The sequence below is a fragment of the Orycteropus afer genome, unplaced genomic scaffold, assembly GCF_000298275.1.
Source record: "Orycteropus afer afer isolate SDZICR_OR568_19922 unplaced genomic scaffold, OryAfe1.0 scaffold00244, whole genome shotgun sequence".
Taxonomy (NCBI): domain Eukaryota; kingdom Metazoa; phylum Chordata; class Mammalia; order Tubulidentata; family Orycteropodidae; genus Orycteropus; species Orycteropus afer.
The window spans coordinates 4,832,640-4,857,567 of record NW_006921831.1 but is presented as its reverse complement, the minus strand read 5'-3'; the positions used below and the strand labels follow the sequence as shown (position 1 = coordinate 4,857,567).

At 57.2% G+C, this 24,928-nt stretch overlaps 2 protein-coding genes across 2 annotated transcripts in view; one reads left to right on the top strand and one right to left on the bottom strand.

The window, feature by feature from the left end:
- Positions 1 to 2,677: 2,677 nt before the first annotated feature.
- ANO9 (anoctamin 9) lies at positions 2,678 to 15,136 on the bottom strand. Its single transcript, XM_042782114.1, has 22 exons — positions 14,993 to 15,136; positions 14,378 to 14,512; positions 14,074 to 14,219; positions 13,465 to 13,514; positions 13,274 to 13,362; positions 13,164 to 13,234; positions 12,548 to 12,682; positions 12,202 to 12,298; positions 11,981 to 12,041; positions 11,800 to 11,882; positions 10,547 to 10,651; positions 10,278 to 10,442; positions 10,044 to 10,080; positions 9,635 to 9,746; positions 5,657 to 5,714; positions 5,208 to 5,305; positions 4,943 to 5,076; positions 4,661 to 4,813; positions 3,795 to 3,942; positions 3,179 to 3,280; positions 3,011 to 3,104; positions 2,678 to 2,869 (listed from the first exon to the last, which is right to left on the bottom strand). The coding sequence occupies exons 1-22, from the start codon at positions 15,134 to 15,136 to the stop codon at positions 2,678 to 2,680; spliced, it is 2,409 nt and encodes an 802-aa protein (XP_042638048.1).
- A 4,384-nt stretch (positions 15,137 to 19,520) lies between these two features.
- Positions 19,521 to 24,928, top strand: part of PTDSS2 (phosphatidylserine synthase 2) — a 68,970-nt gene continuing 63,562 nt past the window's right edge. Inside the window, exons 1-2 of the mRNA XM_042782113.1 lie at positions 19,521 to 19,661; positions 19,843 to 19,968. Coding sequence (XP_042638047.1) covers positions 19,521 to 19,661; positions 19,843 to 19,968 — 267 coding nt within the window. The remainder of the gene's footprint in view (positions 19,662 to 19,842; positions 19,969 to 24,928) is intronic.

Below are 24,928 nucleotides of genomic sequence, written 5' to 3'. Positions count from 1 at the left end.
GGACCCCCTGTCGGGAGGCACAAGGAAACACCACCAGTAATGAGGTCTCAGGCTGGGCTCTGCAGAGCCCCTCCCCACCCACCTCCCAGGCATGACTCCCCAAGCAGATAAACCAGGGGCTCATGGCTCCACTTGGACTTTAGCTTCAGTCTGGGAGATGGAGATGGGAGATAAGGAGGCAAACATGGGGTGGGAGCAGGGCGGGGGGGCTCCCTGATCTGGGACCAGGTAGGGGCAGCAGGTATCTGATATTGCCCACCCCCATTGACCTGGGAGTCCAGCAACAGGTGGCTGGGTCACGTGCCTACAGAATCAGACAAGGGTACACTTCAACCCCAGTCTGACGCCAGGGGAGGTAGGGGTCATGGGGATAATTCCCTCCAGTCCCCCACCCCTCACTGAGCCCCACCTGTGCAGGTCCTTATCCAACCTGGTGCCATCCCCGCCCCACTCCTCCAGGTTCCTTCCCCCAGGACCTAGTCTCCTTGTCACTACACTCAAGACCTCTGAGTGATGGGACACCTAGGACTGGAGTCCAACAGAGCTAGATGGACCCGACTTGGTGCTGCCTTGCTGACCTCCCTTCCACCACTGCACACTGCGGCTGCCACCAGCCCCTCCTCACAGGGACCACAGCGACCGCCCACGCCCCAGAGCGCGTCCCCACACTGCAAGTCCGGAAACAGAGGTGCAACCCACCCCAGAGACCTCCCAGGAACACTCTGGCACCAGAGCCCGCCTCCTGGTCAGCCTCACCGCCAAGCTGTCCCTTCTGTGCCCTTCCCGCTCAGGGTATCGTCTCCCTGAACTTGTTGCTTTCCTCCACCGGCCTCAATCCCCCCAGGCCACCATGAGTTCCCAAATTGCCCCTGGACACCCTCTGGTATCATTCCTCCAGTCGCCAGCAGCTTCCCTCCCGGTGTTTCCTGGGAAGCCTGCAGCCACGCCTCCTCCTCCGTCCCGTGCCTCCAGACCCCTCCCGCCCTGTCCCCTGTCTCCGAAGCTGCCCCCATCTCCGACACGCGCTCCCCTACGCCTCGCGTGTGCTGAGCCCTCGGGAAAGCTCTCCCGAGAAGACCTGCGGAGAGGGCCGAGGCCCCGCAGGCTGACGGGCCACAGCGTACCCACGCCGCTGCCGGGAGGCCTGGGCCGCTACCCAGAGCCTGCCGGGCGCAGGAATGGCGGTGTGTCGGGGCGCGCGCGGCGGGGCCGCGGATGGCGGAAGCTCCGCCCGGCGTCCCAGGCCCTCGCCTTTCTGAGCAGGTGTTTTGCTTCCAGGGAGGCCGCAGGCCTCGGATCTGGGCCTGGGGCGTAGAGAGGGGTCCCCACTGCTCGCTGCGTCCGCCCGCCCTGCTCGCCCCAGCGCGGGAAGGTCACCGAAAACCCCTGCGCACGTCGGGAGGAGCGGGAGGGGCGGCCTTGCCCTCCGCCCTTCTCCCGCCTCCAAGGTCCTAGGAGCTGGAACGCGGCCGAGCTCTGGCCTTCGGGCGACGCCGGCGGCCGGCGGCTCCGCGGTACTTCCAGCGGGACCACTCGCAGTGGCCCCAACTTTCCTCGGGTGGAGGAGCGCCGTGGCCCTCGGCCCTAGGTCTGGGTCTAAGTACCCGAGGGTCGGAGGTCTCCGCTCTCCCCCGTGGTCTGCTCACCTGCTGCCAAGATCCGGGGTTCGCGCGGCTCACCTGGGCCAGGTGCACAGCGGCAAAGGCCCGGGCGGCGGCGGCGGCAGGTGCAGCTCCGCCCCGCGGCCTGGGCGGAGGGCGGACTCTGGCGCTCCCGCTTTACGCCGGAGGCTGGAGCTCGGGAGCGTCCAGCGCGCAGCCCCCGGCAGCCTCGGCCGCCCGGGCCTGGGGCTCTCCGAGAGCGGGACTCCGCGGAGAGTCCGCCTGGCGTAGGCTCGCGGCTCTGCCCCTCCTCCCCAGCTCTTCCTTTCCCTCAGGTGGCCTCCTTTGAGCAGCCCCACCCTGGACCGACATCTTCCCTGGCCACCCCTAAACCTCAGGGACGGGGAAGGTGGGACCTCGGTAAGACACCCTCCCTTGGAAGCGGGGGCGGCCAGGAGGCCTGAGGCCCCTCATTCCACAGGCTCCTGCAGGACCTGTTTCCCATTTAGCCCTGAGGGCAGTCCACCCAAGACCCCACCTCCACACCACCAAGGCCTAACAATTGACACAAACAAGTCTTATAGAATCTTCTGGGGAGGAGGGCAATCAGGCTTGTCCCAGGAGAAGTGGTGGTGGAGGGAGGGCAGCGGACCAGCCACCATGGGGCGAGAGGCCAGATACGGACCCAGGAATCGGAGGGAGGCCCTGCTTGAATCCTTTATTAGGGAAGCTTGGCTCATTCCCCTCGCCCCCTCCCTAATTTATGGAGCCCCTCCAGTCCCAAGTGCTGGGTGAAGACATTCATCCCCTGACTCCCAGATGGAAGAGACACATGTGCTGTTTACTGCCCTGCCAAAACAGTGGGATCTCACAGGACCCCCAGTTACAGGTGCCTCCTAGGGACCCCTAAATACACAAGTCTCCAGAGACGTGCACAGGCCTTCTCTCTCTCTCTCTCTCTCTCTCTCTCTCTCTCTCTCTCTCACACACACACACACAAACACACACACACACACCAGCACATGTAGCCTGGGGTGTTAGCTCTGACTCTCAGCTCCCGGCTGTGGAGGAGAGCACTACACGCTGGTCATCCTGGGGCAGGAGCTGGCGGCAGGGGGCCTTGCCCTGTCCCACTGCAGCCTCTGCCTCTCATACATCATTTTCTCCTGCACTCGCTCGAACTTGCTTCTCAGAATGTCGTTGTTCACTTTCCGAGGGACATCAGGCACAAACCAGGCAGCAATGAACTTGATGCACAAGGCCACATGCTGGGGATCAGGGGTCAGGGGTCAAGAGAGGCCTGACGAGAGGTCAGGACTGAGCAGGGATCTTAGGGCTTGGGGTCAGGGAAGAGGGCTCCATAGACAGCTGCCCCATCCCCAAGGCCCCTGCCCCGGGTACTGGCCCACCTCGAAGAGGATGAGGAAGGCCAGACGGATGGCCAGGAGGAACCAGAACTGCTCTGAGAGGTTATAGTCATTAGCATTGCGGTAGTCCCGGTACCTAGAGGTGGGGAGGAATTGGGGTCAGGAGTCAGAAGTTCAAGGGGGGTCGGGGCATGCGGGAAGGCCTCCAACCTGCAGTGGGTCACGTTCTCCCAGCCCTCTTTCTGCAGGGGGTCCTCGAAGTCCTTGATATAGAACACGGACAGGCTGTGGTTGACGTAGTGTGTGAGGCAGCTGGGGGCACAAGGTGCATGAGGGCTGCAGGGCCCTGGGCAGGGGCTGCTCCCAGGCAGCGTCAGCCCCTTTGAGCCCCTGCTCTGCTTTTGTGCAAGGGTCCCTAACCCTTAGCCCAGTTCTGAGGGGGCAGTTGGGGCCCCATTCCCTGCATGGAAGACACCCTACTGAGCCAAACACTGCTCCACACCTAGGGCAACCTGGGGACAATGAAGGCTGCCTTCCCATTCCTGGGGGTGACTGTGTGGGTGGGGCCTCCCCTGGGAGAACTGGTCTGCAGGTACAGGGCCCTTGAGGCTGGCTGAGGACCCCACAAGGGTCTAACTGAGGTGGGGAACAGTGCTGGAAATGCCTGCTCAGGAAGCACTGGGTCAGGTCTGGGACCTGAACCCCCACCTCCAGGATCCCAGGCAGTTCACCCAGCCTCCAGCCTCACTACCAGCCCCAGGTACCCTGGCCAGCACCAAGGATTCCCTCAGAGAGGCCCAGGGAGTCCCCCAGGCAGGCTTCTTACTCCACTGTAGGGTGGGCTTCCCGACTGCATGGGCCATAGCGGTACTTGTAGACCTCTCGGGGGATGAACTCAGATGTGAAGGCAATGACTAGCCCGTTTGCAATGACCGCCAGCACACCAATAGTCTCCAGCACCTGCAGCCACGTCCCTGGACCAGAGTGGTGGGGTGAGGGGCTCTGGCTCCCCTCTCCACCCTGCCCCAGACTGGGAGCCTGAGGCACCCCTCAGGCCAAGACCAACACAGGGCACATGGGCCAGGGTAGGAAGCTCCCAGCCAAGACCAGTGGCTCTGGCTCTACTGTGCCACCCCACCCCCATCCCCGGTCCTCCTCACCATCATGCACAGGGAGGGGCTCCATCTCCCCATCTTCCATGCAAACTCCTCAGTGGCCCCTGAGCCTGCTCCACCTCCTGGTCCCCACTGCATGGCAGGGACCCTTCACCTGGACCCAAGCCCCAGGACATCCCTCGCGCCTCTATGGTCTCCACACATCTACCACGCCAACCTCTCTACTCATGCCTAACACCTGTCTGGCTAGTCACCTCCTCCATTCTTGCCCCCAGCTTCCGGACATCTCCCAGCTCTTTCTCTGGGCCCCTCTTGGGCCAGCAAGGACTTCAGCCCCCTCTTAGTGACAGGTGAGTGGGACCTGCCATGTCTCCTCAGCCCTGCCTCTTCTTGGGAACAGCTCACTGCAGGCTCATAGCCTATCCCAGGCTGGGGACCGTCCCTGGAGAGCAGTGGCTTGGCAAGTGGTCATTCAAGGTGCCAGGCCCTGGCTGAGGGGGAGTGCCCAGGTGCGAGTCGCCCTGCTCCAGCACCCCGCCCCATCTGCGAGGTCCCCTTGCCCTCCCCTCCCCCTCACCAATGTCCTTGGCCTTGCGTGGTACAAGGCGCCGCCGAAGCCGGACCATCTTGATGGCATCCAGGCGGATCTCCACGAGGTTACTGACGAGCGCGAGCAATGGGGCAAGCGGGAAAGCAGCCACAAAGATCGTGGTGAAGCCATACTGCATCACTGCGGGGACAGAGACGGTCCCTCAACACACCCCCACCCTCCCACTGGGCTGGGGAGGACGCCCCGCCCCGGGCCCCGCCCACACACTGCATGGACGCGACGCCCCGCCCCGGCCCCGCCCACACGCACTCATCTCCATGTACTCATCGAACAGGCTGAAGACATTGACCGAGCTCAGGAGGTAGTTTCGCTGCCAGTCCCTCAGCTCGGGCTCTGAGGAAGCTGGACGGTACTTGCACGACCGCCACTTGTTGTGCAGCCACCTGGCGGCGACAGGGCTACGTGGGAGTGGGGACGGGGGACAGGGGCAGCGGGGAGGTGGGAGGGAGAGGAGGGGGTGGCTGCCGGGAGATGTGGACCCTCCCGCGGTCATTGGGGGGGAGGGGTTCCTCACGGGCCCAGGTACTCCACGAAGTTGCTCAGCGTTTGTTTGAGAACCATAATAACGGCCATCTGCACGAACAGGTCCATCATACAGCCGCTGGCGTGGCACTGGGGACAAGGGAGGGGAAGTCGGAGAGGGCGTGAGGCCAGGGAGGAGGGGCTGGTCAGGGAGGTGGAGGGTTCTGAGAGAGGTGGAGGGGTGTCTGGTGGAGCTGTGTTCCCCGGCATAGCTGCAGTCAAGCAACTGCACACCCCCAAAGTCTCGCCTTGGCTGTTGGTCCGTCCCCTCCCCTGACCCCACTCAAGTCTCCCCTGGGGCTGCACAAAGTTCTTTCCTGAGTGTGGCTGCTGCAGCCCGTGCTTTGCTACTCCTGTGTCACCACACACACTGAGGATGGCACTTGAGGGGGGACTGATGTCTTGGGGGGGCACACAGTGTCACCTCAACGACAGACTCACCTCCTCCAGTTTCCACAAACCCGCAAGTCGCACGGACTTCCCAGGGTGACCGTTGATCCTGGGGAGGAAAGGAAGGCGTGGGAGGAGGGGGGCAGGATCTAATGGGGTGCGGGGAGAGGCAGCAGGAACACCACAGGGTGGAAGGGTGGAGAGAGGGCAGGGCAGCAGTGAGGCCAACACTCTTAGCCCAGAACCCATCCCGCCACACGTGCTCACAGTCTTCACACTCACTCACAGGTATGTGCCACTGCACACACCCCCGACACGCCCACGTGCTCAGCTGCACACCCTAGAGAAGGCTGCTCCCTGCCCCACAGAAGTGTGCAAACAGAGAGACTTTATTTATTTATTTATTTATTTATTGTGATTTGGGTGAAAGTTTACAGAGCAAATTCAGTTTCCATACAGCAGTTCACACACACGTTGTCTCATGACATTGCCTACAATTGGCCTCAATGCAACAGCTCCCCTCCCGCTTCCTCCCGACAGTCACCTCTTCCCTGTGTCCATCCCTCCGTGCACTCCTGCCCCCTGAGCTGTCTCCCTCTGCATAAACAGACCTTCTTTCTCCCATGATTGTTCTCTCCAAGGAGTGTATCTACCTCAGGTAAATGTTCAACTCATATGCCTGTCTTTTGTTTGGCTGGAAGCCACCAGTGTGGGTTCAGTTCTAGACCTGAGGGGCAGCTAGGGACCATAGTTCAGGGGTCCAACCAGGCTCTATCAGACCAGCAAACCTGGTCCCCTTCTTTTTTTTTTTTTTTTTTTTTTTTTTTCTTTCAAATGATTCTGAGTTTTGTTCTACATTGTTCTCCCTCTCTATCCAGGATCTCCTACATAGATCCACCTCCTAGTGAGTTACCTTATTTTTAAATTCACTGTTTAAATCATAACGTGATTATAAATACTTAAACTGTCTTAAGCAAAGGTTCTGCTCCTGTTCGGTGCCCCACTATTACCGTTCACAACAGGTACTGCTAAACACAGCTGTGGAGCCACTTGCACATAGACAGGAAATTGGAAAGGATAAGTCAATGAAGGAAAATGATCATCTAGGAGTTATGGTTACAAACCCAGAAGACCAAAATTAAACTGCTCAGGGCAGATACAAAACAATCATCGAGTCAGACTCACTTCTGTGTATGCCACAAGAACTGAGGACAGGCACAGACAACAGCCCAAAGACAAAGTAACTGGCATGAAATTCACAAGACATCTGTAGGACCAATAAGAAATAAACTATAAAACTACTACCCAACACAAAGGACTTGCCCGGGGACAAAGTTCAGAAGGCAGGAAGGGTTAGCTAAGTAGAAGGACAAGAAACGGGAGGAAGTGGGAGGAGTGCGGCCACGCTGAGCGACTGCAGTCAGTGACATGAAACAGAATGAGTGCAGATTGTGGAATAGAAAACAGATTTGCTGTAAGCTTTCACCCAAATCACAACAAAAAGTTTAAAAAATAAAAATGAAAAAGGAGAGGACTTGAATAGAATAACTGTTCACAGGGAGTAGACCAGGCTAGTATCTGTGGCTAGCAGAATAATGACCCCAAAGCTGCCACGTCTAATCCTGGAAGCAATGGATCAGTTACCTTCCTTGGCACGGGGGAGTTAAGGCTGCAGGTGGGATTGAGGCGGAGATTGCTAATCAGCTGACCTTGAGAAAATAACTCACTGCCATCGAGTTATTCCAACTAATAGCAATCCTATAGGACAAAGGAGGACTGTGCCATGGGGTTTCTGAGGCTGTAAGTCTTTATGGAAGCAGACTGCCTCACCTTTCTCATGCATAGCAGCTGGTGTGGGTTCAAACTTCTCACCTTTTGGTTAACAGCTGTATACTTTGACCACTGTGCCACCAGAGCTCCTTAAGTCATCACAAGGGTCCTTGAAGTGCGAACAGGCGGCAGAAGAGGGAGAACCAGAGGGACAGCAGCCAGATCTTGCTGGCGCTGAAGATGCAGGGAGGGGCGTGAGGGAGGAAGATGGTGGCCTCTGGGGGCTGGGGTGGGGGCAGGAGACACGTTCTTCCCAAAGCCTCCAGAAGGAGGACAGCCTGCCTACAGCTCTATTTTAGCCCAGTGGGGTCCGAATTGCACCCCCAGAACTGTAACATAACAAATTTATGTTACTGCCACATATGTGGTCATTTGTTTCAGCAGCCATAGAAAACCAACACAGTACCCATGTCAATTCTCCCCAAAATAACTAGTCATTTTACTGCAGCCTTAAATGAAATTCCACAGAATTTGGGGGGAGTGTGACAAAATGATTCTTTAGTTCACTTGTTGTTACGTGCCGTCAAGTCAGACCCGACTCATAGGCAGTATCACTACGGAAGTAGATTGCCCCATCTTCCTTCTGAGAAGTGGCTGATGGGTTTGAACCGCCAGCCTTCTGGTTAGCAGCCAAGTGCCTTAGGCGCTATGCTACCAGAGCTCCCTTAGTTCACTTAGAATAAACCAAAAACTAAACCCTCTGCTGTCAAGGTGCTTCTGACCCACGGCACCCCTAGAGGACAGAGTGGAACTGCCTCAGAGGGTTTCCAAGGCTGTCAATCTTTAGGAAAGAAGACTGCCTCATCTTTCTCCCACGGAGCAGCTGGTGGGTTCCAACCACCTTTCTGTTAGCAGCTGGGTACTCTGTATCACCAAGTCCCCTTAACAAGCAGTCAGAAAACCCAAACTCACTGCCATCATGTTGCTTCCGACTTACAGTGACCCCTACTGGGTTTCCGAGGCTGTTACTCTTTATGGAAGGAGATTGTCCCATCTTCCTTCCAAGGAGAGAATGGTGGGTTTGAACCACCAGCCTTCTGGTTAGCAGTCAAGTGCCTTAGGCACTATGCCACCAGAGCTCCCTTAATGAACCATATTTAGCCCTATTTGACAGCAAAACATAAAGCAATAATAATTAACACTGGGAAGTACTAGCCTTAGAATTGCTAGAATCCGTGGTTAAAGCCAAACAATAGGAACAAACAATGGAGTTTAGAAGATGACAAAGAAGGTGTTTCAGAGTGAGGTGAGGGGTGGGTTAGTCCACAGATGGTTTAGGGATGACTGGGTGCCGTTTGAAAACCAGTGCAACAGGCCTCTCCCTCACCCCTTTCGACAAAACAAATTCCTTGTGAACCAAAGATTCGAATGTTTGGTTTTGAAACCTTACACGCCTATAAAGGGACTAGAAACACAAGAGAGTAACTGCTCCTCTGTAGAACCAACTGTAGGAGACCAAAAGGGCAGCATCTGGCCACAAACAGCTCAGAGCAGGAAGGGACCTGAAAGAACAGAAGGATCAAAGGAAAGGGAGGGAGGGAACCCAGGGAGGAAGTGGGGAGAGGACTGTTACATTGAGGGAGTTGCAACCAATGCCACCAAACGAAAGCTGAATAAATTGTTGAATTGGAAAGTAATTTGCTCTGTAAACTTTCACCCAGACTATCATTAAAAAATTGATTAATTTTAAAAGATAAAATTTTAAAATCATAGCATCTAAAAGAAGTCTTGGCCACGTGTGAGTGCACATGAATGTGTGTGAAGCTCAAACAGAAAGAGTTCAAACATCCATCTGCCAACAGGCTGGTGAGGGGAGCCAGGTGAGGGGAGCCATGGGACGCCTCCTACCCAGGAAGGCTGGGGACCTGGTTTTACAAACAAGACGTCCCCCACCATGCAGACCTGGGTCATGTCTGAGTAAATGTTCAGTGTGAAAAGCAGATAGTTACTTATGGGGCAAGACCACTGAAGGCAGTAAGATGGGAGTGGACAGAACAGCTGGAAGGCCCACCAATGTGCTCCTGGGGTCCCCTCGGGGGTTGGCTTTGGAGAGGTGGATGCTCGCACATTTCTGTGCTGTGCTTGTTCTGAGTGAGAATTACTTGAAAAATTAAAAAGCACGGGTATGTATGTTTTTGAAACGGAAAGCTGAGATAGAAGGGACGTAGTCCCTGGCCTCCAGCCCTGCCCATGCCCTACCTGCCCAGGATGAATGCGATGTATATGAGGGAGGAGAAATGGGCAAAGAACTGGAGCGTGAAGAACTTGACTGTGAACTTGCTCTCTCGCTCTGATAAGGTCCTGGGCTTCTCTGGAAGGAGACATGGGCTGGTCCCCAGCTCGGCCACTCCCTCCTATTCCAGAGGACTGTCCCATCTGCCAACTGGGGACACCAACAGCCCTCACTGCTCTCCTACAGGTGACCCTCCAGCCTTGCACTGAGTCTCAGCCTGGAGCAGGGACCAGGGGACCATGTGGGGTGGGAGGGACACTGGGGACAGCAGAAAAGGCCTCCGCCCACCAGGATCACAGCTCTCAAACTCTAGCCCAGGATCTTTCAAGAAGCCGGAGAGGCACTGGGGCCAGGGCACAGTGGCCCTTCTCTTACCATAGTCACAAAGCTTCAGGGCCACTCTCCTGTTGACCTGTGGGGGTTGGGGTGCAGAGGACAGAGCTCACCCTGGGCCGTGGATGGAGACCTCACCTTCCCATGCCCTCTCATGCCCTCTCCCATCCGCCGCCACCTTCCTCTGTCCCCCTCCCCTCTCCCCACCCTCTCCACCCTCCCTACCTTCCCTTGTCCTCCCCCATGCCTTCTCCCAGCTCTCCCCTGGCCTCCCACCTTGGTTATGACCACAATGGCCACATAGTGTACAAGGGCCCCAGATGCCACCACAGCTGTGGTCACCTGCCCCTTCAGGAAGGGTGAGTCCCAGAGACTAAAGAGGGCAGCGGCCAGGAGGCGGTAGATGACCAGGAGATGGGCCACGCCGATCATGAAGCAGATCTGGGGGGCGGGGGCAGACAGTGAGGGAGGCAGGCAGCAGACAGGCGGGCAGTGAGAGGCCCTGGAGAGAAGGGGCTGCCGCCACCCAGGCTCCCCACAAATACCATGAGCAGAGACAGGGCAAGGATGACGGTGCTGCGTAGGTAGGAGTGTTCGTGGCTCTTGGGCTGGTACTGGGGACAGTTAATCAGCTCCTGCGTCATCTCCTCCTGGGGGCAGACACCACACACACAGCGCAGGTGTGGTACACATTCCTCAGACATGGTACACACACCTCAGAAACAACATACATGCCTCAGACATGCACACACCCCTCAGACATGGCACACACAGACACAAACACACAGAACTCAGATGTGGTATGCACATTTCAGACACAGCACACATGCCTCAGATACAACACACATGCCTCAGACATGCACACACATAGACACACACACACAGCTCAGATGTGGTCTATAAACCTCAGACACAGCACACACCCCTCAGACACAGCACACACCCCTCAGACATGCACACACACAGACATACACACATAGAGCTCAGATATGGTATATACATCTCAGACACATACACATGCCTCAGACACAGCACACACCTCAGGCACGCACACACACAGACATACAGCTCAGGTGTGGTATGCACACCTCAGACACATACACACATTCCTCAGATACACACACATGCCTCAGACACACAGACACACATACAAACAGCTCAGATATGGTATGCACACCTCAGACACGTACACACCCCTCAGACACAGCACACACACCTCAGATCTGACACACATGCCTCAGACACAGGACACACCACTCAGACACACAAACACATGCACACACACAGATCAGATGTGTTATACACACCTCAGATACAAACACACACCCAGACACAGCACACACACTTCAGACATGTACATACCCCTCAGACACGCACACATGCCTCAGATATGGCACATACACATACACACACAGCTCAGATGTGGTATACACCCCTCAGACATGCACACACCCTTCAGACACGGCACACTCACAGGCATAAACACACAGCTCGGATGTGGTATACAAACCTCAGAGACACAAACCCCTCAGACACAGCACACACACACACAGCTCAGATGTGGTACATACCCCAGACATGGTACACACACAGACACACACACACAGCTCAGATGTTGTATACATACCTCAGGCATGGCATACATGCCTCAGACATGCACACATCCCTTAGACATGGTACACACGCCTCAGACACAGCACACATGTCTCAGCACTGCACACACACCTCAGACATGGCAGGCACAGGTGTTGGTCAGGAGCACTGGACTTAGGCACAGCCCACTGAATACCCTACTGACCTCATCCTCATCCCAGCCATACAGGTGCCAGTCCTGGACCACACGGGCACGCTGCCTCTTCCAGACCTCCAGGAACACCGTGGCTGCCACCAGGGAGCAAAAAAATGGCTTCATGATTGTCCCTCAGGCTGGGCAGGGGCCCCACAGCCCCCAAGGGTCCTGAGGGCTAGCAGTGACTCACCCCACACCGCCATGAAGATGGCAAAGAACACCGTGGCTTCATTGTCAAAGAGGTGGGTGAGCTGGGGAGACGGATGGGTGGGCTGGCAGCTGTCCTTGCCCCCACACCCTGGGTGGAAAGGGCCCCAGGGCATTCTGGCAAGCTCCGTAGGCTCCCTGCCTTGGGTTTCCCCTTTCAGTGGATGCAGCAGAGCCCTGGAGTGAACCCCAGTGCTGACCAACCTTGGCAAAGGTGCAGGTATCTGAAAGTCGTTGGTTCATGTGGAGGTGGTCTCCACGAGGACACATGAAGATATCATGGGCCTCACAGATCTCCTTGCTAGGTGGGGGTATGAGGGCAGGGTTGGTGCAGGGCTTCCCTGATGTAGGAAGTCCCTAGACCCCCAGCTTCCTACCCCCACTCCTCAAGCCCCACCTGGCGCCCTAACCCTTGACCCTCTGCCCCCAGCTGCTGACCCCCACCTCCCTGGTCCCCTGCTCCTGGCCCCTGGTTCTCAGGCCCCCAGCCACTGTCCCTGGCTCCACCCAGTCCCAGCCCCCAGATCCCCACCTTGCAGCCCCAGCCCACCTGATCTGGCTGGTGTTGAAGCAGGTGAGGCCACTCAGGAAGACAATGAGGCCCATCAAAGCAGCAGGCACCAGCATGTAGGTGTACCAGCCAAGCCAGGCGAAGTACAGCGCCACCTTCTCACCAAAGTAGTTCCTGTAGCACAGCTGTTACCTATCAGGGCCCACCCCCAGTGGGGGGAGCTCATCACAGGAGAGGAGCATAGCACTGGGGAGGGGCATGTCTACCTGTAGAGCTCAAGGAGAGCTATACTGAGAGCAGAAGTCTGTCTAAATGGGGACACAAGTGTGTCAATGTGGGCACAGGTGTGTCCGTGGAGCGGGTGTTCTGTGGGTCAGGGGTGGTCTGTGGGGACAGGTGGTCTGTGGGGACAGGTGGTCTGTGGAGCAGGGGCATTCTGTGAGGATGGGTGGTCTGTGGGGACGGGTGGCCTGTGGGGATGGGTGGTCTGTGGGGATGGGTGGTCTGTGGGGAGGGGCGGGGCAGCGGTGGTCTATGGGGATGGGTGGTCTGTGCGGCAGGGGTGGTTTGTGGGGATGGGTGGTCTGTGGGGCAGGGGTGGCCTGTGGGGTGGGGGTGGTCTGTGGGGACAGGTAGTCTGTGGGGGTGGTCCTACCTGATATCATCAATTGGCTGATTGTTGAATATGTTTCTCCACTGGGCCCATGTCATCAGCTTTTTGTCCCTCTTGGTCAGTGGTGAGTACATCCTGTCTCCAGGTCCCGCTCCAGGCCCCTCCCAGATGCCAGCCCTCAGTGTGTGCAGGAAAAACCCCGTCTCAAAGACCTGGTCCTTCTTCAAGTCCTTGAAGGTCTCTGGGGGTCACAGGGAGTCCACGGGTCTAAACACAGTCCCCCCCCCCGACCTTGCCCCTGTGGGTGGCCCCATCATTCCCCAGCTGGGAGGCCCCTTCTTACCCCCATCTGTCGTCTTGTTGTTCCAGATGAAGGTGTGGATGATTCGGATACTGAAACACAGGCCCCGGCTCAGGCCACCAGTACACCCTGAGTGGACACCACCCTCCAGGTCCCAGGTGCCTCCCCATCCTGTCAGGACCCTCCACCTGCCTGTCCCTGCACTCTGGCCTGCCCTGTGCCCCTGCTCAGACCCACACCCAGAAGCCAGGACTGGCCTCAGGGTGCCCCCCACCCCACCCCAGCCATCCCTGGCCCTGCTCGCCCTGCCCACGGGCCCCACATGAGGCCTGGTGTTCTCTCAGCCCTCTCCCCAGTCACACAGCTCCCATGGATCTTGTGTCCAGGGAAGGAGCCTGGCAGGAAGGAAGGCTGGGGAAGGTACCTCTTAGCCCCTCCGAATCCTGCCCACCCTTGCAGGCCGCCCTGCTGCTCTATTGCCAGGAACCTTGTTATATTTGACCTGCAGAACCACACCCCAGAGGCAGGACTCACACTGTCCTCCGTCAAGGAGACACAAGGTGGGGTCTGAGCCTCCACCCTGAGGCCAGCAGGGAGCCTGGCTCCTGGGAACTGGAATGAGGCACCAAATGGGTTGGGGGCGCCCCTCACCGCGTGGTGTCTAGGGTGGGATCCTTCTCAGCCGGCAGGGCCCTGGGCACAGGACCCTCAGGCTCCAGGAGAAGTCTGCAGTACGGTAGGAAGACCTCACTCTTGGCTCGGATCCCAAAGTATCTCTTATGCTGGTCCGTCATCTCCTAGGGGGGCCATGGGAGACGCTCAACTTATCTCGGGACCCCCCCCCAGCTGCCAGCCCAGCCACTCCAGCAGACAGTGGACAGCGGCTCTCCAGGCCCCGCTCCCTGGCCCCCTGCCTGCCCCCGTCCCCCCCACACCGAGGCCCTCGCCACCCCACCTTGCACCAGAAGCCCTTTTTCTCCAACTCCTGCAGGAACTGCTGTTGCTGGTGGCGCTGCTTGGGGTTCTGGTCACGTTTGGCCACAAAGACATAGTCCCAGTGTTCTGTGGCCTTGGTGTGGCAGAAGGGGTTCTGGGGTCCAGCAGCAGGGCCAGGGGGGACAGGGCAGGGGCAGTGTGACCAGGAAGAGCCGGAGGGTCCGGGTGCAGAGGGGTCTGTCTGGGTCCGAGTGAGACTCTCCTCACAAGAGTGGATCGTTATCAGTGGGATGCCGTCTTCCTCTGAGGCTGTCAGACTGTCTTTACCCTGGGTGGGGGGTAGATGGAGCTGTGGGAAGCCTGCAGATGGGTGGGCAAGCTAGTCCCTTGGCCCCTTCCTGCTAGGGACAGACCGGGTTAAGACACACCCGGAGCCCCCCTAAAACTGGGGCAAGGTCGTTAGAGTAAACAAACCTTGAGATCATCCCAGGCAGAGGGGTGCTGGGAGGGCAATAAACAGGGTTGTTGCCCCGCAGAGGTGGCTGGGGCCACAACAGGAGAGACCTAGCCGGGTCTGCATCTGAGAGGGTCGAGAGACACTGCAGCCCCAAAAGCAAACCAGCAGCCCTGTTACAAACGGGAAGGCGTCGCGGCTCACAGAGCAGGGCCACGGAGGGGACCAGGAGCCGCCGCGCACACCGCGCCCTGACAGGGGTTGGGAGGGTCCGTAGATGCTGATGTTGTGGGTGGCGGGTCGGGGAACGAGCTTGGAGGTCATCGGGCGCGACATTTGGAATGGAACCGCCCCTGAGACCCAGCGACGCCAGCAGGCACCGACCGACAAGGCTGCTGGTCAAGTGTAAAGACCGGGAATAACCCAGTGCCCGGATAACCCGCATTCGCCTAGACGGGCCGATAGCCAAGACCCGGGCTCCGGCAGTGCGCAAGGGTACCGCGCGCTCGCGGCGCCAGGCCTCCGGGCCGCCAGGGGCCGCACCGCAGGGAGGAACCGGCCGCCGGCCAGTCGCCACCTGCTTGTCGATTACACATTATGCAAAACCCGCCTGGATCCTAGGATGGAGGTCAGCGTCACCCATGATGTTTGGGTGTCCTGGCCCCCCTCCCCCTGGGATTCCTTTCAAAGCCGCCGCAGCAGCCGCCAGACCTGGGTAAACATCGACAGAACCAAACGGAGGGGCCTGATCTGAGGACCAGGGAGGCACAGGACGTCAGGGGCCAGGGACCAGAGAGTCGCAACGACTGAATGCTCTGTGTGGTCCTGGGAGGATCTCCCTTAAATCGGCCCTCCCAGCGGCTGCTCCTGTAGTTTGACCACATCTGTAAGTTTGCCTTAAAATACTCTTTTACAGATGTGCTCAAACTGCATCACAAGGAAAGGAGGAATTGGTGGCTTCGTGGCCGGTGTCCCACGTTCCCAGGGTGCATGGGGGATTCACAGGGCTTCTGTCAGTGTGTGTGGGGGTCACAGAACTCCGAGGTCTGAGGGGTGAGCAGGGGCTGCTCTGGGAACCTTTGGGTGAAGGGGACTGGGGCGAGACAAGGACAGGCAGGGCAGTAGCCTAGGGAGAGACAGGGTCCCTGCAGCATGGGCAGCAGGATCACAGGTGACACTCTGGGGGCTATGCCAATAGGGGAGCCCTGCCCACCCTCACCCCAGTACCCTCAGCCAAAGTGGAGGTGCCTCCTGGACTGGACCAGGACGTTTTGATGCCTGTCCCCCCTCCTCCACCTCACACACTAAGGTCCCTAGTCCCATCCCAGTTCAGGAACCTCCAGTCTCGGCTGAGATTGTCTCTGGCTGCCTCACAGCCTCTCAGTCAGCCATCTTTGCTCCTGCTACTCCTCCTGCTCCTTCCCCAACCAGCTCGCACTTGACTGCTTCAGACATCCCTCCCTCGAGTGCTGCCCAGTAACATGGGGGCCACCCAGTCTCACCTGATTTCAGATAGCAACACACACTTAGCAGCAGTGTGGCCAATGACTGCACAGGACAGATCTATGCTAAGCAAGGTTTGTCCTTATTTATCTGAAATTCAAAATTCAAGTTCACTGGGTGTCCTGTGGGCTTTTTTGTTTTTTGTTTTTAAATCCAGCATCCTTACTCCAACTTCCTCCCGCCTCCCACCCACACACCAGGATTGAATGGCTCCAGGCCTCTGCAACCCCAGCACACCCAGGCCGGTCTCAACCACAGAATCCTCAAACACAGCCAAAGAAAACCAGTCTGGAAGGCTTCAGAAGCCTGGCCACTGCACAAACTGGGTAATTGGCCCTCTGAACCCCAACCTTTGCGAGTGGCAGTTCTCTTCCTGAAGTCAGGCACCCTTCCAGGCAGTGCTGCCCCTCCTGCCTCCAGACATCCTGGACGTTCCAGGGCCTCCCGCCAACAGCCCACAGACCTACAGATGCTTGCACTCAGGTGTGGCGGGTACCCGTAACTACTTGCTCATCTTTGTCAGGAAGAAGCCTACAGCTCACGGACAGATCTTCAGTGAGATCCAGGTCAGGGAGGGGCACCCACACCTGACGCACCCCTGGCACTGCTGGGAAGTCCCCCAGAGGGGACTGGGTGGTGTGAGGGACATTCACACCATCTACACCTAAGCCCTGACAATCCTGACGCACACCTTTCCTGACTTAAAACCATGCAGCACCCCCTTTCTCTGTCTGAATGACTGCCCCTTGGTCCATGTACATGTTCCTCGTAGATGAGGGTTGTATTCTTTCACATCCTCATCCAAGCTAAGTGTCTTAGGCTAGAGAAGCAAAACCAATGAAACTTACAGAGAGAAAGAGAAATTGATCTTAAGGAAATAGCTCACACAGTTGTAAACTCTGGCAAGTCCCAAGTCCATGGGTCAAACATTGAGCTGGCGGTGTCTCCCAACTCACGCCACTGCAGGGGCTGACGAACCCAAGACTGGCAGGCAAGACAGCAGACTACTGCTGGCTACAGAGGCTGATGAGAGCAAGATCAGCCACCCACCCTGAGAGGCATTAGTCTACCCCAAAAGCATGGGCAGCTGGGCAGGGACACCCTCCCCCCAGTGAAGCTACAGGCACCCACCTGGCAGCTGTCCTGCTGATCTTGCATTTGGCAGGGGTGGTAGTTATGTTTGTCTGTCAACTTGGCTGGGCCTGGTTGAGTGGCTGGGCAGCTGGTGGTAGTTATTCCCCATGATGAGACTGGCAATCAGCTCCATGGTGGGATCTACCACAAGCAGTTGAGTAGCCGCCTTTGGGAATGTGGTCTGCTTCCTGTATTTAAGTAGACACATTGGGAATGGTCTCCAGCCTATGGCACGCTTGGACCCTGCATATAGCTGTGTCATTGCTCAGCAGCCTGCTATGCTCTGCCGACCTTGGGGCTTATAATGGACTTAAGTTAATGGCCTGCCATGTGGTTTGGTAACATCAGGACTGTGCCTCTTTACTTGTCAACCTTGGGCTTCTCAGCCTCAGCAGCCAGCAGCTACCTGAGTGAAGAGAAGCCTCCAGCTCCAGTGGGCCGGGAGCAGGAGGCAGAGCTGGGCCCCAAGGTTGAGGGGCTTTCACTCAGCCCCTAGAGCCTGGCACTTTGAACTTGGACTTAAAGCCTCCAAATTGTAAGAATAAACTCCTGTTTGTTAAGGCCTCCCATTGGTGGTGTATTCCTGTCAGAGAGGCACTAGGGAACTGGAACACCATCCCATTTGTGGTGTATTTCTCATCAGAGTGGCACTGGGGAACCAGGACAGCAGGTAAAACGACAGATTGTTGGCTCACAGGGTGTGATGGTAAAAATCCCAAGATCAGCAGGCAACACAGCAGGCCGCTAAGTCCAGGAACCAGAGATGGTGATGATCCAGATCCGGCAAAAAGCCAGAGCTTTCCATTATTTCCTGGAAGCAGGCCACACCCCAAAGGCAAGTCACTTGCAATGGACTGACCGCTCATGGCAGATCTCAGCAGGCGGGATGACCGCATCATAACTGCTAAACCACTTAGAGTTATGGCCCAGCCAAGCACAATCTTAGCCATCACACTGAGCAAATAATCCGAGAAGCTGGACTTTATGAGGAATATCATGGCATCAGGCTTGGAGGAAGACTCATTAATCACCTGTGATATGCAGATGATACAAGCTCGCTTGCTGAGAGTGAAGATGACTTGAAGCACTTACTGATGAAGATCAAAGAATACAGCCTCCAGTATGGATTATACCTCAAAATAATGAAAGCAAAAATCCTCATAACTGAACCAGTAAGCAACATCACCATAAATGGAGAAAAGATTGAAACTGTCAAGGATTTCATTTACCTGGATCCACAATCAACACCCATGGAACCAGCAGTCAAGAAACCAAATGACTCATAGCATTGGGCAAATCTGCTGCAAAAGGTCTCTTTAAGTGTTAAAGAACAAAGATGTCGCTTTGAAGACTAAGGTGCACCTGACCCAAGCCACGGTATTTTCAATAGCCCCACATGCATGGGAGAGCTGGACAATGAATAAGGAAGACCAAAGAAGAGCAGATGCATTGAATGATGGTGTTGGTGAAGAATATTGAAAGTACCCAGAAGAATGGACAAATCTGTCCTGGAAGAAGTGCAGCTGGAATGCTCCTTGGAAGCGGGAATGGTCAGACTTCATCTCACCAACTTTGGTCATGTTGTCTGAAGGGACCATTCCCTGGAGAAGGATATCATGCTTGGTAAAGTGGAGGGTCGATGAGAACAGGGAAGACTCTCAATGAGGTGGATGGACACGGTGGCTGTGACAGTGGGCTCAAACACAGCAACGACGTGAGGGCGGCGCAGAACCAGGCCCCGTTTCCTTCTGCTGCACATGGGGCGCTACGAGTCAGAACCGACTCAGCAGCACCTGAAAACACCACCACATTCCAAGCCCTGGCCACCGGGAGGCTCGCGAGATACGATATTGCCTGAGTTAATGGGTTAAATTGACCCTCCGACTGATGAGACATGCTGCACCTCAGACCCTGGAGGGGCCCTCCAGCCTCCCCTTCCCATGCTGCAGAAACTGGGCGAAAATACCCCCCACAGTGAACACAGGCAGCAGCTGAGACAAGCAGGGGTGGGGGCCAGGAGCCAGGGCGGGCGCACACCAGCAGGGCCCAGACTGCTCAGGCCTTTGGGATGATGGTGACAGAGGAGGGGGCTTGGGAAGAAGGGCTGTCCCGGGAAAACCCCAAGGGTGGAGGTGGGGCCGCCTCTCAGCTGGCTGCAGTGAAAGACCCGGCCTCCACCAATGACACGCTGCTGCTTTGGGACAATCACTCGGCCCATTAGACCTCGTGGTGGCCGGCCTGTATTCTGTGCCAGGGAGGTGCCACCCAGGTGCCTGTCAGGCACTAGCCTATACCAAAAGCATGGGCAGCTGGGCAGGGGCACCCTCCCCCCAGTGAAGCTAGAGGCACCCACCTGGGGGCTGTCCTGTCACCACCTGTCCTTTGCTGCCCAGTACCACATGAACAGCTGGGTCCAAGTCTCCACATCCCAGTGTCTCTCCATTGCCCTCAGCCAGACAGGCACCAACTTCGAAGGACCCCCTGTGCCCGCACCCCCTCCTTGGACTATCCTGGCCAAGGTCAGGCTGTCTGTCCATCTGTCCTTCAAGGCCATAGCCCCACACCTCAGCTGGTCCCTGGCCTGCTACCCAAGGGATCCATCTTCTGGATGTGGCCCTTGGTGTCTTCATGGGGAAGAGGGGGTTCTCCCCAAGGTTGTCCCACTTCACAGACAAGCAGACTACACACTGCACCTGAAATGGGTGCCTGCGCCCCCACTGCCCGGATGCCCCCCACTATCTCCCTCATTCCAGACAACTGAGTGGCTGAGGGACCCTTGTTTGGGCCTGGGCCCCCCTCCAGAAAGCTCTGTGTGTGTGTGTGTGTGTGTGTGCGCGTGCACTGGGGACACTGGGCTCCTGGACCAGTGTCCGGGTGGGGATGACTCTGGCTGCTGAAAGGAGAGTAGAAGATGGGCCTGTGGAGACCGTGCATGGTGAGTGGGCTAAGTGGCTGGAGGGACTGGCGTCTATTTAGCAGGGGAGGTGGCCTGGAGCTCAGCCTTCTGGGGCTACAAGTTGCCAGCAGGTGAACAAGTGAGGGCCAGCAGTTCTGACAGAGGGGACGTATGTGGACAGGCCCCAAGGGGCCAGGTGCAATCTGCAGCCGTGCTCAGCACCCAGCACCTCCAAGAATGCAGCAGTGACTATTCCTGGCAACTGAGTATTCAGCACCTGCAAGGACCCAGGGACCCAGTGCTCAGTCCTTCAGCTGAGCTCAGCCCTTCCTTTATGTCAGGAGCATAAAGGGCCAGAGAAGGGAGCTGCCAGGCAGTGAGCCTGGGAGTTTGGCAGAAGCCAGATCGCTGAAGGCTGCTCAGGCTGGCCGGGAAGCTCAGACTTCAGCCAGGAGCAATGGGGAGCCAGAGACAGTATCTGAGCAGGGAAGGGGCACGCTCAGATCCTGCCAGGAGCTGGGACCACCAAGTCTGCCCACTGCCTGCACCTGTCCTTGTCTAAGGGCTGAGTCTGTTACTTCTCAACCCCATGCCATCATGGAGTCTCCCCTCCACTCCCAGCACAGGGCTGGCGTGGGAGGAGGAGACTGCTTGTATGTTGGCCTGAGCGGCCAGGGCTGCAGAGCTGTCTGGAGGGTGAGGCCAACCCTCTCAGCCCACACTCTGGGAGGTGAGTGGGAGCCAGTTTCACTCTCTGCCTCCCTGTGGGCCTCCTCCCTGGTCTCAACCCCAGGTAGCCTCCTCCCTGGCAAAGGACAACTCCAGGGGAGAAAAGATATGCTCCCAGGGCCTTGTCCTCTCCACCCCCCGAAAGCCCCCCCAGCCTCCTGCTCCACTCCCAGAATCAGGGTCCAGCGGCACTCAGCATCCCCTTGGCTAGGGCAGGACCTGAGGGAGTATAGGGTCCTACATCAGCTAGCCACCCTGTGCCCCTGAACCCCAGGCCAGCCCATGGTGGAGTGCTGGGGCACTTGCTCTCAGGGAAGCAGGACAAAGTTGCCCAATGGGAGGGGCCCTGGCAGTAGGGGTCGTGAGCTGGGCACACCCTCCCCTCCCTAGTGAGGAGTCTAGCCCCAGAGCCCCCTCACTGAGAGGGGCTCCCACTGTGCAAAGAGAAGGCATCCCTCCTCTGTCCTGATCCCTAGCTCCCAGCCTGCATGGCCCCAGGGGGCGGCGGCAGCTTGGTTCCACAGTAGCTCTGGGCCCCCTCAGTTGGCCTGGTGGACCGCAGAGCACCCCACCTGCACTTTGTAGATGAGGCTAGTGGGGCACGCTAAAGGGCTGCAGGCAGGGCCGGCGTGTGTGGGCGCCACCAAGGAACCCGGGGGGCTCGCAGAGCCTACCGGGGCGCAGGTGTGGACCCCGCTCAGCGCCGGACTCACCTGCATGCTGGCTGTTCTCAGAGCGCAGGCGGGACCCGCAGTGTGGCTGGAGGGCCACCGGCGTCCTACCTGACTTCCGCATGGGACTTACCAGTCCCTCCCTCTCCTGGTCCGTCCCTCCCGCTCTGCCTGGGTGCAGCCAGGAAGGAGCTGGCGCCCCTGGCCGGGGAAGTCCCTAGCCTCCTAGCAAGTCCTTGAGGGCCTCAGGACCCCTGCGGGGGGCAGGTAGGAGGGAGCTCAGTGTAGGCTGAGGGGCAGGAGGGGCATCCCCCTCCCCACAGAGCCTCCACCCTCCCCACCTGCAGCCTTGAGGTCCCTCACCTGTAAGGTGGGGTTTGACTGACTCCTGGTCCCTGCGTTGCAGTCCCTGAGGCTGAGCTGGGAAAGCAGCTCCAGAGAAGGGCCTTGTCACAGCAGTAACAGCGCCCCAATATCCCCCCTTTCGTAATAGAGCTGCAGAACACCCTCGTGGAATCCAGTCCAGACCCTCCGTCGTCACCCCGGCTGCAGTGTGACGGATTGCTTTTGGATGGCCTTTCTGGCCACGGTCTTGTAACTCTCACCAAGTGACTGGGACAGACTAAGCAAACAAGGTGCTTGTGGGCCACCAAGGGAGTGAATAACTTGCCAATAACACAAATAAGTTGCATGGCACCCATGGGGGGCGTGCAAATAAGAACCCTAATGAGGGGATTGGCCAGTTTTGCCATCCCAGTAGGCTTAAAATGAGACATCCCAGAGGTGGAAAGTGGGGTGGGGGTGGGCAGGGAGCACACACATCACCTGGAGGGGTTCAGGGAGCACCCATGGCATCGGGGGCAGGGGTGGACAGGAAGCACCATGATATCAGAGAGCTTTCAGGGAGTACCCACAGCATCTGGAGGGATAACAGGGATCACCCATCACATCGGAGAGGGATCAGGGAGCACTCACAGCATGGGCAGGCAGAGAGCACACACGGCATCTGGAGGGGTTCAGGGAGCAGCTGCAGCATTAGGGAGCAGGGATACCCATCACATCAGAAGGTACAGGGAGCATTCATGGCACTGGGGGGGAAGAGCACCCACAGAATCTGGGGGGATAACAGGGAACACTCATGACATCAGGGGAGCACCAGCTGCCATCGTTCCGACCAAGGCTGATTCGTTTGCTCTGGGTTCCTGGTGGGTGACGAGGCCACCCCATTTCTGTTCAAGTGACCCCATGTCTGGACTCTGACTGTGGCAGCAACAGAACTGGACTGTGAGGTGATAAAGACAATGGAGGGGACTTGTGGCACAGAACATGGGCAACTCTGATGAAACCCAGTCCACGCGAGAGGGGAGGGTGAGGGGAGGCTGCAACAGGGCCTGAGCAGGTCAGGTTCAGACTGGTGGGAGAGATGAAACCCCAAAGGGTGAGGGTGGTTTAAACACACTCATTCATTCCCCTCTCCCAGGATGAAGTCTGGAGGTGGCTGGCTCAATCTCCAAGGATGAGAACCCCTTTAACTTGTTGCTCTGCCCCCTTTAGCACATGGCCCAAGAGGGCTGCTAGGGCTCCAGGCATCATGTCCACATTCCAGCAGGAAGTAGAAAGGCCACCCCACCCTTAAGGACACCTTCTGCAACTTGCATGTGGCTTTTACACTTTCATCCCACTGACTATCATTCGATCATGTGGCCACACCTTACTGCAAGGAGCGCTGGAAACCGTGGTCTCTTTCCACAGGAGCTCCATGTCCAGATATATTGAGTTTCTGACACTAAGGATACAGGGCACCTGGCAGTCTCGGCTACGGGCCAGAGGGGGGTTCAGGAAACCATCAGCACAGTTTTGAGCACAGGAGTCACCCCAGCTCGTGACGCCCGTCTCACCCAACCCTGGGCTCCCCCTGACAGGTGCTTGCCCCCGCTCCTCTGCGTTTATGTTCTCATAGTTAAAACCATCCCACAGCATGCGGTGGATTTCACCCCAACTCTGTCAATTCACACGTTCACACACCTGCACTTTTTCAACGTCTTTACTCTGCGTTTTCGACTTTACTGCCCTGGAAACGCTGCTCTTTCTTGTTCCCGCCTCCCAGGGCTTTGTTACACCGGGAAACCTAAATCTCACGCAGAGTCCTTGCTGGGAAAGAGCCAGCACAGGCAGCCCTTGGAGTTTCCAGGCTCCGAGGGGGAGCAAAGCACAGGGAAATCTGTGCAACATTTAGGAGCCGGGTGGCAGCAAAGGCCAGTGTCCTTTTCTCCCCTCAAGAGAGAAAGTGGGGACCGTGCTTTCCCCGTGAGGAGCAGAACCCTTAAAATCAATTATGCTTTTCTCTATTAACCTCTCTTCCTGAAAACTGTCCAAGGAAAAATCCAAAATGATAATTTATAGGTGCATAAATCTGCCCTTCCCAGCTAATACTATAATAGCAAAAGTTGTAAACCACCAAGCTGTTCAACAATCGAAAAATGTCTGAAAATGGCATTTGCATATGTGGATGATGTTGCTGTGAGAAATTAAGCTTCCAGGGAGAATGTGAGAACACGGAAACGCTGTTGTTACTGTCCAACGAAAAAGAAGAGGTTACAAAGTGTTGGAGATCCCGCCACCAGTTAGTTAAAGCAACGGGAGAGCAGAGTTAACATTTGCTGTTCAGGTACATTGGACAGGAACTGTGGCTGGTGCAGGATGGGGTGATGCTCCTCCAAATACCTACAACTGAGTCCCTGGGCAACGCACACTGCTGAGCGGTCAACACTAGTCGAAAGGTTTGCATTGGGAACCCACCGAGAGGCACGTCAGAGGACAGGCCTGGCACTCTGCTCCTGAAAGGTCACAGCCTTGAGGACCAGTCTGCTCCCATAGGGTCACCATGACTTGGAGTTGCCTGGACGACAACCAACAACAACAGAACACCAAACACTTCCCTGTCGTGAACGTGAACATGATCTCATTGCACGATGCTCATTGCCAGAAAGGTTCCTCCCTCAGGCTCAGCCTCACTCTTGGGCTTTGCGTTCTTGTGTATCAGGGAGTGCAGCTGCCACATCTGGTGAGGGAACTTTGGTCAAAGTCCATGTAGGCCTCCTGCCCTTCCCCGTGGACCCTGGACCCTGCTGTCCCTCTCCTTCTTCCTCCAATTCCAGGAGGCTCTGCACACCTGACACCTGA